A 15,967-nucleotide genomic window follows, 5' to 3' on the forward strand; every position below is an offset into this window, starting at 1 on the left:
AACACTTTGTTTTACTGCAACAAAATGAGAATCAAATCTTGTTTAGACATTATCAGGGCCCTTATTACCTTACGTCTCAGATTGAGTCTCCAATTGCAAAGTTCTAGTTTAGTCAGAACAGTAATATTGGTAGAATGTGCTTTATTTGCAACAAATGACTTGGTTTTTAATGCATTATTCTTTTTATTGTTCACAACAAATATATTTTGTATCATTTAAGAATTCGCTGTATTTAGTTAAAGACCCAAGACAATCATGAATATTGGTTCTAACCACATACTTTCTAGAGAGACACTAACCACGGTTTACATCAAAATATCATAATCGTTAAGGTTTAATAAACGACAGCAAAATGAAGTTTACGAAGCCGGTCAACTTCGGGCATATTTTAACCAAAAATATTTAAGTAATTCTATAAAGAATACCTCAGTCAAGAACTTGCTTAAAGATTGTTGCTTTCTTCTCAAGATATGTTGTATCCTTGAATACTATTGATCTTTATAACAAACAAATAAATTACCTACCTGAGAAAGTTCCATTTCGCTCGATAGCTCAAAATCCTTGCTCTTTGACATTTCAGTAGGATGATCATCCGAAGCTATAACTGGTCTGAAAAATACCCAAGAAAAATATTGTCTAGTACCGGTTCGCATATGAATAATCTTACGAGACCACAAGCTTTTTCACTATAGTCTTATTATATTTGAATGTCTGGTGTGACAAATCCGTAATCATTCATATGTTTTATGACATCACTATATGCAGAATCTAGAGTGTCCAAATATTTCCGTGACATTTCACTACTGATAAATTTGTTATTTTTAACGGGAGTAATATTCCAAATTTTAGTTTTGACATTTATAATACAAATATGCTCTCTTATATGAAAGGACATAATAAAACGGTTTTGTCAGATCGCCCAATGAACTGTCTTCATTGGCGGGTTGAATCCGGTAACCCCAACAATTTCTGTGAATCTTGGTTGAATGTATGGTTGGATTGAACAATTGAGCCCTTAACATTGACGTTGTTTTTAAAACGATGCCTGCGTAGAACGGTATATGCAGCGAACTTGTGTTGTCCGGGGTAGTCGTCCGTGTCGTCATCGTTCGCATCGTCGTCATTGCAGCAGTCGTTCGTTTTTTGCGTCGTCCGCTTTCATTTGGGAACTTTATCATCGAATATTTACCAAACTTGATTACAATGTTATTGCCACGAGTTAGTTGAGCAACAGCCAGATTGTTTTATTAACTTTTTATGGCCTTTGATATGTCAAAATGTTGCCAAATTCACTTTGTCCGATCTCTTACTAAGGCATTGTTTATCCAATCTTTGACAAATTTGGTGTCATTTTTAATTGGAAAAGTATCTAGTATTGTTTTTTAAATTACCGGATCGTAATTTAAATTCTGGAGTTTTGACCAAATAAACCTTGACTTCTTCCTTACATAATGAGTTTTGATCCCTGGCCTTAAGCATTTAAGGCATACTACCTCGACTCCGTTCAATCGATAGTTCGATCTCAAGTAAAATCACGCACTTTCCATTTTATTGTTATGGCCCTCGATATGTTTAACTTTGACTCATTCTTTTTCTGGCTTTGGCAATGGAGATGATATTCCAATCGGCTTTCGATAAACAGATAAGATTGCATTTTGATTGTAAAGTGTTCCACAAAACTTGACTAGATTCACTTCGTCTGCTCTAAACTTAGATTTTTCTTATTCAATCCTTATCAAATTTGGACATTTGTGTATGCGTATATCAACTGTTTCAGTAAAGAACCTCATCACACTCTTTTTTCAGGTTATACAACCATTTGTCCACATTATTTTGTAAGTCCCCATTAATTCGTGACAAATATAACCAAACTAAATAACAATGTTTATAATAGACAACCTATTCCGGCAGCCAATAAGACCATCTTCCCGCGCAACATCGTGCCAACAAGAGTGATTAATATACTGTTGATATATTTTGTTTAACAATCGTTGTCAAATTTTGAAGCTACCGAAACAAATGTTTATTTATGATTAAAGAATTTAAGGGGCTAGACAAATATGATACAATTTCAATGAAAAAGGAAATGGTCAAAAACTTAACACAAAAATTGATATCGTGGTAAACAACGCATTGAATCTAACTAATTGATGTATTACGAACATTGCTTACGACACGTATCTTTTGCAGTTTTTGCGTATTTTTCAATATGAAATTTACCTGGTTCTTCAACCTCGTAAATACATTTTAATTTGAAAATAGCTTTCGTATATGTATCTGAACTAATCTTGTAAGTTCCACATGCAAACCATTATGCGCATTTTTTTAAACGGGTAAACTCAGCTGAGACAGCCACACCATTATCTTTTATTAATGTAAAATTATGTATTATCGGCCTCATACTAGCTCATATTGACACACCCAGGCTTGTTTTGTAGAAAGATGTTTTTGCCAATTTTGGAACCATATGGTGTCTAGCTCCTTTAATTACCTAATTAAAACAGACAAACATCACGAAACCTAATGATTTACAACAGTTAATAGCACTGCTGTCAACAGAGATTAAATGTACATGCCATTCTTACATGTTAATTTTGGTGTTCTATGTCTTTGGCGTTCAGCCTGTGTCATTAAACGGGGTTTATGTCTAAACTTTCTATAAATGAGCTTGTTTCATTACATTTTCATATTAATATTGTTATGGATGCGAATTATTATTGTTTTGAATGTACCTTTCTGACGATTTTCCTTCTGTTGATACCGGTTGTGTGGATTGATCTGAAACTAAATAATAGAAACTGAAAATGAATTTCTGTTTACTTTTCACTGAATTGTTGGTTATGTATATAATGCATTTCCAGATTCCATAATTCATTTATTTACCTGGTAGTGTCATAGGCGTGGCGTCACTTGTAGTGTCTGTCTTTTTTGTCTGAAACAGTATCGTAAACTAGTATCATAAACTCTGAAAATACGCAGAAATTGATTTCCGACATCACATAGTTTGTAAGACAAGATCAAAATTTATAAAGTAAAATGATATTTACGTTACTCAATTATTTACAAACTAACATTTAGCATATTCAAACTGGATATGATGGCCGCTTGACTTTCAGGGAAAACTGAAAACAAAATCATGTTCAAGCTCTATATAAAACTCGAGGCCGTCTAATTTGACCATCAAGAGTATCTAAAGCTGTGCATAACAAAGGCAGAAACATCACGAATCCATTGTCCCTTTGAAAGGGATTTTGGCCGGCGCCATGTTTTTTTTATTCTTTAGACAGCGTGTATGAATGTATGGTTCGTTGTTACACTGGCTATATATAAACAATAATTATGTTAGGGTTTATATCATTGCTGCACCGTAAGTAATAATTGTAAATGTTATAACCTGTATCTATCAATTTCAATAATTGCTTCATGGAGACAAATGGACATTACTTGTACATTATTATTTCTATGACCATGTATCGGATGCATTTTAAAATGTTGTACTTGCAGTATTATTTTTGAACTAATTGCTATCTTCCGAATTATTTTAAACAGCTGTCAATTCGATCTGTTTATTGATTAAACATATTGTCTGACTACGCTGTTCACCGATAATGCTTGTCATATTTCGACTTATCTCCGACGACATCAAGCCTAACCTACTGAATAAATAAATACTCTGCTAAAAGCCGCGAAAATCCGGGCTGTTCTTTATGTACAGAACACTTTTAATTAAAAAAAACAAATTGGGTATAGCTTACATCAGATCAGGACTTAATGATTGTGGACAATGTTTACATACTGTTTAACTTTATTCCGAATAAGATCATCACTCAATATGGCATATATTTTACCTTAAAGATTCCGGATAATGAACGCCCAATCGTGTTCAGCATGCCACTTGCAAATACCTGGTAAAAAAATCCACTTATCAATGGTTACGTCAAGCTATATAAGTCTTTGTACAAGAGTTACGTAAATTGTAAGAAGTAGGACACTTTCGGGAAAACTTCGATCCAACAATTCATGTGATCTCTAGCTTACTCTTAAAACTAGACTACTAGTAAGCTCTCAATTATGTTTTTACAATATAAAATATTGATGTTATTCCCATATGAATATAATCTTAAATTGAACATCTACCATTACTCCATCAGAAAAAAAAGAGTCGGTGAAGGAAATTATTGATAAATTATTGGGCTGGTCTTCAAATATGATATCTTAATAACAAACCCTTATTAAACATACCTGCATTGGGTTTTCCTTGCTAGCCTGATCAACACATTCAAGCTCAGATTTTAACTCCATACTGGCGGATGCATCAGAAGAAGCCCTTACTTGTCTGCAAAAACACCAAAGAAAATTTGTATTATAATTTATGAGCATACTTGACCCTTTTGAAACTGCTTAAACCTGAGTGAACAGACGATAGATCGACTATCGATCAGAATAATATTTCATTATTTACACTAAAGTTTTCAAAACCAAATGATTAAACTCACTTAGTTACCTCTGTTTCTTGAATATATTTCCATCTTATACATTCCATTCCAAACGTGGTTACAATGTTTAGTGGCATGCTTTCTTCACTGATTATGATTAGCAATTGATAGCACTATTATCTCTTAACAAATTTGACAAATTGAAGCAATTGAATTTGACTCTTTGTCATTTTTATTGTAATTAAACTAAGCCGAGTTATTTTTAATGGAAAAATATAATTTGCTTATAATACAAGAGGGCCATGATGGCCCTAAAACGATCACCTAAGCAAAGGGTCACAATTCTGTGATAAAACATTACTAACAATGTTGCAATTTAAACATATCTTTACTGATGACGATGCCTTGTTTTATATTTTTGAACGGTCATCGATGAACCTACATGTAAAATTTCATTGAATTTGGCCAAGTAGTTTCGGAGATTTTTATAAAAGCAAAACAGAAAGTCGGCCATTTTTTGTTGTTGTTGTTGATCAATCTTAATGCCTTGTTGTATCTTGTAGAGGGTCATGAAATGAAGCTTCTTGTAAAATTTTAGTGAATTTGGCCTATTAGTTTCAGAGAAGATATTTTTTTAAAGCAGAACAGGAAGTTGGCCAGATTGTTATTGTTGTTGGTCAATCGCTACCCCTTGTTGTTTTTTCGTAAAAGGTTACCCAAGGAAGCTTCCTGTAAAGTTTTATTGAATTTGGACTGGTAGTTTTAGAGAAGATGTTTTATGCAAAACAGGAAGTTGGCCATTGTGTTGTTGTTGTTTTTGTTGTTGATAAATCGTGACCCATTGTTTTATGTTAGAGGATCACCCAAGGAAGCTTCCTGTAAAGTTTTATTGAATTTGGACTAGTTGTTTTAGTGGAGATGCTTTTTTAAAGCAAAACAGGAAGTTGGCCATTGTAATGATGTTGTTGTTGTTGTTGTTGTTGTTGTTGTTGATCAATCGTGACCCTTAAGGTTGTTTTGTAGAGGGTCACCTTCCTATAAAGTTTCAATAAATTTGGCAAGGTAGTTTTAGAGGATATGTTTTTAAGCAATTGTTGACGGACGCACGGACGGACGCACGGACTTACGGACGGACGACGGACAAAGACCGATCACACTAGCTCACCTTGAGCACTTCGTGCTATGGTGAGCTAAAAATCTTCAAGATTAGACAGGACTGTTTCAAGGTTATGGTTTAAAAACACTATTGAAAAGTACTTGGAAAGCTTAATAAAATTCAAGTCCATAGTATATAAAGAAATGAATGTTCTTATGCTTATTTTAATCTATACGTATTGAATAGACTCTTGTCAAACCTTACGTATGTGTTGCATTTAGCCTTATGTTTAGTATAAGCATGTTTATTGACTCTGTTTTGGCAAAAATGATACTTAATTTTTTTTATCTGGCTCTCGTTTCTACCAATACCAAGCTGTTTAAACAGAACAAAGAGTGTTTGTGTTAAATTATCAATTATACATAATTTGACACTGTTTTGCAAAATTATTTGCAAAAATTTCCAGTGTAAACACTGAAAAAATAGTAGTCTGTTGGAGTGTATAAATTGACTTTTTGTAGCTGATTAAGCTATGATAGCGTATCAGGTGAGCATAATTAATTATAATAATCACTTAATAATAAATATTAACAATTGTTCAATGTATAAGAGCTTTGAATATTTGTAATTTCTTTTTCAACGAGCATGCAACGTAAATCATTTCATGATATTAACAGTAATTGGAATACAAATTGCTGGACTTGCTTATTATAAATGAAATCTGTGTTAATTTCACTATCTGTATTTCACAGGTTATTGAAGTGTTTTCATAAAATACAAGGAACCGAACCCGATCTCCGAGTTCTGAGACACCGATGGATGGCTACAGACGTGTCCTGTATCTAACGTTCCTACCTGTGGAAATTGCAAAAAGCGTCTTTGACAACGTGCAACATTGTTTCACACCAGTGACACAATCATACCAGTCCGTTTGCAAATTGTTAAACCGGACTTAAGATAGAGAACTGGCGTAAATGTTCTTTATCAAATATTATATGGAATCCGACAAAAGACAAATATTGACTTTGACTTGTTCTTTATTGAATTAAAAAACTTGCCGTCTATAGTGTTGTTAAGTTGTTGTTTATGCAAGAGCATGCATCAATGTAATCAAAAAAAACGTCGAAAGTCGACGTACTCTGCAAATACATATGTGTTGTTCCGTATATCACTATGAAGCGTTTACATATGATCTTCACAAGATCTTTTGGCACGGAATCCATTCTGCCTGTCCGCAAAGTTATTTTGATTTCCGAGGTAATTTGATAGTGGTTTGTTCAAAAAAGCTGTGTACAGCTTACTGATTCATAATAATAAGCTAATCCCTATATAGTCATTGGTTTACGCTTGTTAGATGTGGGGTCCTTAAGAATTGGGAAAATGATAGCTTTTCTCAAAGTTGTCGGGATTATGCTATTGTCAAAAATTATTTGAAAAAGTTGCTGTAGCACGGCGGGTTTTTCAAGACATCTTACGGTATATAGTCTTTTTCGCATGCTGAATCAGTTTAACTCTTCTGTATTATAATCTCCTCGTAACGTTTATTACTATTCAATGAGTTATTTGTGACATAAAGAGGATCACTGATATTATTCTCCAATAAGACTTTGTGTACTTTTGAGCGATTGTAATGGTCATCGTCAATATTGCCATAATCCGGGCAAAGTTTTAATGTTTTTACAAGTCTTCGCTCCATCGCTCAAACGCCCTTTTTATCGTTGGTAACTGTACCATCTGATTCGTATACTTCTGGAAGAATAAGCGCGTCTTTTCGTGGCCCAGGCGCTTTGATTTCATTCCAAAATTCCTGTGGATTATTGGCCTCAAACGTCTCTTTTTCTAATACAAAGTATCTTCTGTATGCACGTTCTGTTCTGTGGAGCATCTTATCGAACGTATGTCGTACTGTAATATACCCAGCCAGATAGCGAGCCCTCATAGTTATATTTTCCTTGCACTTTAGGTATTTTTTTCATTATATCTAAGTTTATTCCAGAGGATTTGTAACTCGTCATTCCAAAAGGGTTTGGTGTTCTTTAACCTTCGTGAAGTTGTTCTTGTAGTGAAAAATTGTGGTATCGTTTTATTCTTTTTGACAATCAACACTTTGCAAAGATTATTATATATAATGTCGATATTTTCTTGAGATTCTCTTGTATTTTCAATTTGGTTAAAAAAGATAGCAACGCCGTTTTCACATTTTCATTATCCATGAAGTCTAGTGGGATTCGCCGAAGATTAAATTAAATCGCGGGGGTCTCTTTATTAGTATTCGCTCTAGATAATAGGGCACTATGGTCAGTTTCAATGTTTACACTTAACGCACAGTGATCTGGGACGCATGAACGCTCACCTAGTAATCCATGTTATCCCTTTTGGTCAATGATACATTGGAGGTTTATGACGTTTATTTTTTACAGCTCTTGAGTACATCATGTGGGACACATATATAGTTTACAAAAGGTGCATTGCGGTGTATTTTAGCTATATTAAATCCAAACCACAAGTAACCGTAAATACGATCACATTTCTGTCCGCCAAATGAGTTTCACAAACAGATATAATGAAATGAGTTCTATAAATGAAACACCAAGACATGTTGTTAAAATATGTTCAAGTTTTGATTTGTCTATATATCTTGAAGTTAATTGTTTTTGGATTATCACACGAGTCATATGAGGGACATTAGCGGTGCACACTTATCACCACAAAAATAGTCTACAAAACCGTAAAAGACACTCCCATGAATAGAGTTATGATATACATGCCATGTCTTAATATTAAAGTGAATGATAATACTTTGAACGTACGTACCGTTCTTGAGATGGAGATTCTCCTTCTGTTAATACCGTCTGTGAAGCTGGATCTAAAATGGAATCATAAGGATTTGCAATAAATTGCATTTCAAAATTTTATAGATGAGTATGTTTATAAGAAATTTCTAGATTTTATATCTTTTTCCACAAAACACACACTTACCAGGTATTTGGGCTTTACTTGGATCGTCCGTCCTCGTCTGAAACAGTTTCGTGTACAAGAATGTAAACACGTCCCCACGACAAGTTTGCAAAACAGTTGTTGTAGACATGTTTTAACATATAAATAACAATTGAAGAAATAAAAATAACATTACGTCATTTTTACAAAGTATTTTACATCTTGATACATATGAGTTTTAAATATAAGCAATATTTAATACAACACGTTCGTAAATACTCAAATAAAGTTAGTTTAATAAATAAACAGGTGATGCATTTTTAGTTATGATTTGAAAAAAATAATTTCTTCGTTTTTAACTTAACATTCGAGTACATTCTTTCACGAATGTATTGAATATTAATGACCGTTTTCCAAAATGAAACTAAATAAATTTCTGCAATGAGCTCAAATGTGCTGGCTAAAGTGATCATCTCGTTCAGGATTAGAATTTGCCATTAATTTATTTGTCCATTTAAAAATATATAAAACGATGTTATGATAAAATTACGGATCGAAAACAATGGCAAAGTTTCGTCTAAACCCCTTACCTTTTCCAAAGGTGAACAATATGCATTTGTGTTATTATGTTGATTCATCACCATTAAAGAAAATAGCCCAATATAAAGTATAAATCATGTCATAAATCCAAATGATTTACTACCTTTTAATGTTTACACTAACACGCGAATGTATTCATATAAATTCGTAATACTAGTCAAGTGGGCAGATTGGCAATCGACTACGAAGTGAATACTTAAAGGATGCAATGGAACGACAATCCCGTACAATCTGTGAAGGTTCATTCCAGGCACATATAGTGGGGTATTCTGTGAAATGACATTTAAAGGCGCAAGGGAAGACAGATATTTTTGGGCAAGGCCTTTAGTTATTTTGTAAAAGAGGCATTATTGGTGATTAAGGCGTTTTTCTGACAAAGTAGGCCTACAGAGCTCCGCATGGAGAACCATTTTCAAAAATTAAGTTAGAAGCCCCACAGACTATTCTACTGGCTTCATTTTTTTTTTAAATCTTTTTCAGGTTTTCGTTGTTCGTACAATCATACTAGACAATATCAGCATATTCCAAAATCGGACGTATGTACGATAAGAAAACCGTTTCTAGACATTTTTTGTATATGCGAAACACTTGAGCTTTCGCATGATACATATTCTTTTAAAGTATTTACTTCTGATGGACTCTTAGTGCTCATCCCATGAGCACTCACTAGAAAGAACCATACCATGATGTTTATGCGAATTGATTGAAATTTGTTGACCATACATAGACACATTTAGATAAAAACGCGGTAGTCGTTTTCTTGAGAACAAAATTTGCTTATTTGGGATTTTATCACAGCTGAGCTGGAAAGGCTTGTCATTAAATTGTTTGTCTAAGTAGATATTGGCCTATTGGAGATTAATCGACAGTACTAGACTATTTATGCAAAACTGAAACGGAGTCGTATTGGAAGTCTTAATATCATATTTGCATTTAAAACTGATTGTTATTTCCAACATGTTGTATACAGCGGTCATGCCAAGTTATAAATTTAAACATATTGCCAGACAAAATTGTGACTAACTCGTTAAAATGATAAATATCTTGCTTTAGGTGGGGGTATATTTTGGGTTCAGAACAATTTAACAAAATAAAATAGTTCATATCAAGTAAAAACTATACATTGGTGAAAAGTATCTTATACATGTTCACCTCAATTCCGAAAATGATGATATCTTTGAAAGGCATACATCTAAACTTTTAGCTTTCAGAACTATTTATGGCGTTGTTGTTTTTTTAATCTGGAAAATATACACAAAAGATGGCTCAACAACAACAACAAGCGGGCCAAGCACTCAATCTTATGCTGATAAATAGCAAAATACAAAACGCTGCAAAATGACCAGTAATGCATTTATATTTAAAAATTAAAATAGGTGAAGAAAATACGAACATTTCTTGAACTCTCCGTAAATTTAGATTGTTTAACTCACTTGCGTTTGCTTCGCCTTGCTAGGGTGCTCAAACGAATCAGTAGGAGCTCCATTTGAAGCCATAAGTAGTCTGCAAAGAAACGAAAACAGGAAAATTGTAAATAGTATCGGTACGCCTATGATTCAGCTGACCCGTTCTGTAGCAGTTTAAATATGTTCTGACTATATTTTGATGCCTGTGGTAAATTGAATTTATTTAAACAGATGATTGAGTACGTCCCTATTTTCAAACCAAAGTGTCCTAAAATACATTGATATTTTATTTTGTTTTATTTACAATAATGTTTGGGTTATAGCCCTCAAATTGTCAGAATTTAACCGATTCCCCTGTGTCCTCTCTTTTATACGAGCTTTTTCTATCAAATATTTAACATATGAGTGGACAATGATAATGACAATGGCAATGGGGATAATTTCTTTAGCAAGTTTGTGATCAACAGATCTGTTTGCATTTTTATTCCAGAGCTATTACCCATGAATTGCCATAACATGACCATATAGACTTTTCTGTCTGATATAAGCTTTTCTTAATCTTTATCATGTTTTGTCATATGTATATACATAATATCGGAACTGATTCTGTGAAGGGTGTCATTACATTCAGATTATCCAGCCCTTCATAAGGTTGACCAAATATACCTTGTATGCTCCCTAACACAAAAATTACCTGTCAAGCATAAATAAATATTAATTAATAATTCAAATGCTTTTAGCCTTACCTTAGTGCGCACGTTTGAAAGCATGACATATGGGAACATATAATATTCCATTTTGAAGTAATATACTATCTCTACATAACTATATACCATTATATCTTCAATATATATCACGTTCAATATAAAGAAACATATCACTCTAGTGACGCCATTTTCCATTTCGAAAATTAGATGCTACAAGCAGGCGACTTATTAAATTCGAGGAATACAAGTTTTGGCTTCTCCTCGCAGTTTCCATTGCCAATGTTCTATGAGTCATTGGCAATGAGAGTGTTGGACTATGAAAAGTTACTGCGTTGTTACAATGTTGTGAACATTGTGATTTTGTCTAGAACAACAGACCTAGGTGTTGGAATTTGACGCGTTTTCACCTCTAAAAGAATCTCTGCTCAGAAATAAACAATCAAAGGGATATTCATAAAATATTTGACTGTCCAATTAATGTGAAACAATAATCAAGGCAAAATCAAATTTAATCTTGTAAATTATCATTCGTGTAAAATTTAATGACAATTCCTCCAGCAGTTTGGAGATTTTGCGCAGACAAAATTATCGCTATTTGCACTCTATGTAAACGAAAAAAATGGCCAAAACGTGTATAATTATCCCCAGATAATAATTGGTTCTTGCCGCGTTATATACAAAAAGGGTTGGTACTTAAAAGTCCCAAAAAATATCTTAAGTAGTTTTAGACATGGTTAGGGCTAGCAACCCAAGTAGAAACTTGAGGGTTGTGCATAACATGGATGTCAACGAAGGAAAACACAAGAAAAGATGACAAATGACCCCCGAATGAGACCTGGACCTTTGACCAACCAATATGAGTCGACCCTTCTTCTCATGGCGAGTAGTTGTTCTATGTTATTAAAAATCACCCAACAAGTAGCCGCGTTGAAGCCATGACAACCAAATTACAAAGTACTTTGATCAATGACCCTAAATTGCTACTATGACCTTTGACCTTTCACCTACTGACATATGTCCGACAGGCGACACGCCAAGTACTCAGCTCCCATCCCCCGTATAAATACGTGAGGGATTATATCATTGAGTACGGCATATATACAGATAGAAGAATATATGTTTGCAGTTGTAGAATAGTTCAATTTAAAATGTCACAAGATTCGATTCAAATTTGAATTTTAATGTCGAATTAATGGTTGCAACAAAAATCAATTGAAAGACGTCAGTCGAATAAACTCAAATCCGCCAAAAGCAATTAAAACAGTTTGCTTTCAAATATTCTAAAGACCGATAATCCTAATTATATGGGTATTGTTTAAGGAACAAATATACTGGTATGCATGTAGATCATGGAGACGGGCAGGTTGCCAATATTAACTGGTTATAATATCGAACTCATATATGAATACCATTGTAAGAATATTGTGTAAACAGTGAGAAGAGAAAACAAATTTATAATGATTTGTTTTATGGATCAAGTTAATTTTGAAAATGTGTTGATTTTTTCTTATTGATATCTTTGAGTAAGTTCACTGAAATCAAACCATGACCGACACTTATTGGTTACAGGTTTTAGATCCGATTTCTATTGTAAAGCAAGCAATGTGGCAGGTATATAAGAGTAACCTTGTTATTTGTTTAAATTAGCCCCAAATACCTTACTTAACAATAAAGTGGAGTCGAGATCAGTATATGTTATGTCAATAAATCGATAAAGAAATCAATGTTATGGCAATACATCGATAACGATATTAATGTTATGTTGACAATACCTCGACAACGACACCTATGTTATGGCAATACATCGATAACGACACCAATGTAATGGAAATACCTCGACAACGACAAAAATGTTATCGCAATACATAGACATTGAAATCAATGTTATGACAAAACATTGATAACAAAACGAATGTTATGACAATACATCGATAACGAAACCAAAATTATGGCAATACATCGACAACAAAATCAATGTAAAGACTATATTTTGACAGCAAAACCAATATTATGGCAATAAATCGATAACGAAACCAATTTTATGGCAAAACGTCGAAAACGAAACCAATTTTATGGCAATACCTCGACAACAAAACCAATGTAAAGGCAATATCTCGAGAACAAAACCAATGTAAAGGCAAAACATCGACAACGAAAACAATGTTATGGCAAAACATCGACAACGAAACCAATGTTATGGCAATACATCGACAACTAAAACAATGTTATGGCAATACATCGATACCGAAACAAATGGTATGGCAATTCATCGATTACAAAACCAATGTTATGGCAAAACATCGACAACGAAAACAATGTTATGGCATTACATCGACAACGAAACCAATGTTATGGCAATACATCGACAACGAAAACAATTTTATGGCATTACATCGATAACGAAAACATATGTTATGGCAATATATCGATTACGAAACCAAAGTTATAGCAATACATCGACAATGAAACCAATGTTATGACAATACATCGACAACGAAACCAATGTTATGACAATACATCGACAATGAAACCAATGTTATGACAATACATCGACAACAAAATCAAAGTTATGACAATACACCGATTACCAAACCAATGTTATGACAATACATCGATAACGCGACCAAAGTTATGACAATACCCCAAAACCGAAACCAAAGTTATGACAATACATCGACAACGAAACTAATGTTATGACAATACATCGACAACGAAACGAATGTTATGACAAAACATCGACAATTAAACCAATATTATGGCAATACATCGACAAAGAAAACAATGTTATGGCAATACATCGATAACAAAATCAATGTTATAGCATTACATCGATAACGAAAACAAATGTTATGACAATACATCGACAACGAAATCAATGTTACAGCATTACATCGATAACTAAAACAAATGTTATGACAATACAATGATAATGAAACGAATGTTATGACAATACACCGATTACAAAAACAATGTTTTGAAAAAACATTGAAAACGAGACCAAAGTTATGACAATACCCCCAAAACAAAACCAATCTTATGACAATACACCGATTACGAAACCAATGTTATGACACTACTTCGTCAGCGAAACCAACGTTATGACAATACATCGATAACGACACCAATGTTATGACAATACACCGGTTACGAAACCAATGTTATGACACTAATTCGTCAACGAAACCAAAGTTATGACAATACATCGATAACGACACCAATGTTATGACAATATACCGATAACGACAACAATGTTATGACAATACACCGATAACGACACCAATGTTATGACAATACACCGATTACGAAACCAATGTTATGACAATACACCGATAACGACACCAATGTTATGGCAATACATCGATAACGAAACCAATGTTATCACAATACATCGACAGTGAAACCAATGTTATGACAATACACCGATTATGAAACCAATGTTATGACAATACATCGATAACGAAACCAATGCTATGACAATACACCGATAACGACACCAATGTTATGACAATACATCGATAACGAAACCAATGTTATGACAATACACCGATAACGACACCAATGTTATGACAATACATCGATAACGAAACCAATGTTATGACAATACACCGATTACGAAACCAATGTTATGACAATACACCGATTACGAAACCAATGTTATGACAATACACCGAAAACGACACCAATGTTCTGACAATACACCGATTACGAAACCAATGTTATGACAATACATCGACAGTGAAACCAATGTTATGACAATACACCGATAACGACACCAATGTTATGACAATACACCGATAACGACACCAATGTTATGACAATACACTGATAACGACACCAATGTTATGACAAAACATCGATAACGACACCAATGTTATGACAATACATCGACAGTGAAACCAATGTTATGACAATACATCGATAAGAAAACCAATGTTATGACAATACATCGATAACGACACCAATGTTATTACAATACATCGATAACGACACCAATGTTATGACAATACACCGATAACGACACCAATGCTATGACAATACACTGATAAAGGCACCAATGTTATGACAATACATCGATAACGACACCAATGTTATGACAATACATCGACAGTGAAACCAATGTTATGACAATAAATCGACAAGAAGACAGAAAAAAATCAAAAATGATATTTACCTTCAGTAATAAATAAATAAATCACCAACGCTTTAAACGTAAAGAATTCTAATTGTTAAGACTTCAAAGTGTCTACGTGCAATCAGGCAAATGTTTATCGACAACCAGCGCCTTCACTATGAATGGAATATAGATTTATTTAACGATATTTGAATAGTTTAAAGCAGACTTATAATGAAGTTTAAAATAGACCTTGTAGCCCAAATGGGACGTATGTAAATGGATATAGATTCTATAAGATATCATTCAATTATTGCATGTTTCTTAATGGAAAATAGCTTTAACTATTTCGTAAAGATATTATTTACCTACTATTAATGATATTTTGCCTAGTGTTAAGCGAGAATAGACTCCCGAATGCCAGACCATTTACATAACTAACTTATATTATTTTAACTGAACGGGATTCGGTTGTTGTTTTTTTTCGTTAGATTTTGCAATTGTTATACGTCTAATACTGTAAAGGGATTTAGATGTTCTGAATGATTAATGTGAATCTGTCAGTCGATCCCATTCGATGAGGCATTAGCCTCAACATTAAAGCTCTTAACGACTAGGCCGTAATTTAAATAACTTTCAAAAGCACATACAATTCCTAAAACTATGGTTAAAGT

At 33.5% G+C, this 15,967-nt stretch overlaps 1 protein-coding gene across 1 annotated transcript in view; it reads right to left on the bottom strand.

The window, feature by feature from the left end:
- The window catches only part of LOC128245593 (guanylate-binding protein 1-like), a 50,177-nt gene extending 34,714 nt beyond the window's left edge, over positions 1-15,463 (bottom strand). The window contains exons 1-9 of the mRNA XM_052963798.1: positions 15,354-15,463; positions 10,503-10,572; positions 8,512-8,548; positions 8,347-8,398; positions 4,243-4,336; positions 3,849-3,905; positions 2,884-2,932; positions 2,733-2,784; positions 525-609 (exon numbers count right to left, since the gene is read on the bottom strand). Of these exons, the coding sequence (XP_052819758.1) occupies positions 525-609; positions 2,733-2,784; positions 2,884-2,932; positions 3,849-3,905; positions 4,243-4,336; positions 8,347-8,398; positions 8,512-8,548; positions 10,503-10,565 (489 nt within the window). The 5' untranslated portion in view covers positions 10,566-10,572; positions 15,354-15,463. The remainder of the gene's footprint in view (positions 1-524; positions 610-2,732; positions 2,785-2,883; positions 2,933-3,848; positions 3,906-4,242; positions 4,337-8,346; positions 8,399-8,511; positions 8,549-10,502; positions 10,573-15,353) is intronic.
- Positions 15,464-15,967: the final 504 nt, after the last annotated feature.

The sequence above is a fragment of the Mya arenaria genome, chromosome 9, assembly GCF_026914265.1.
Source record: "Mya arenaria isolate MELC-2E11 chromosome 9, ASM2691426v1".
NCBI lineage: Eukaryota > Metazoa > Mollusca > Bivalvia > Myida > Myidae > Mya > Mya arenaria.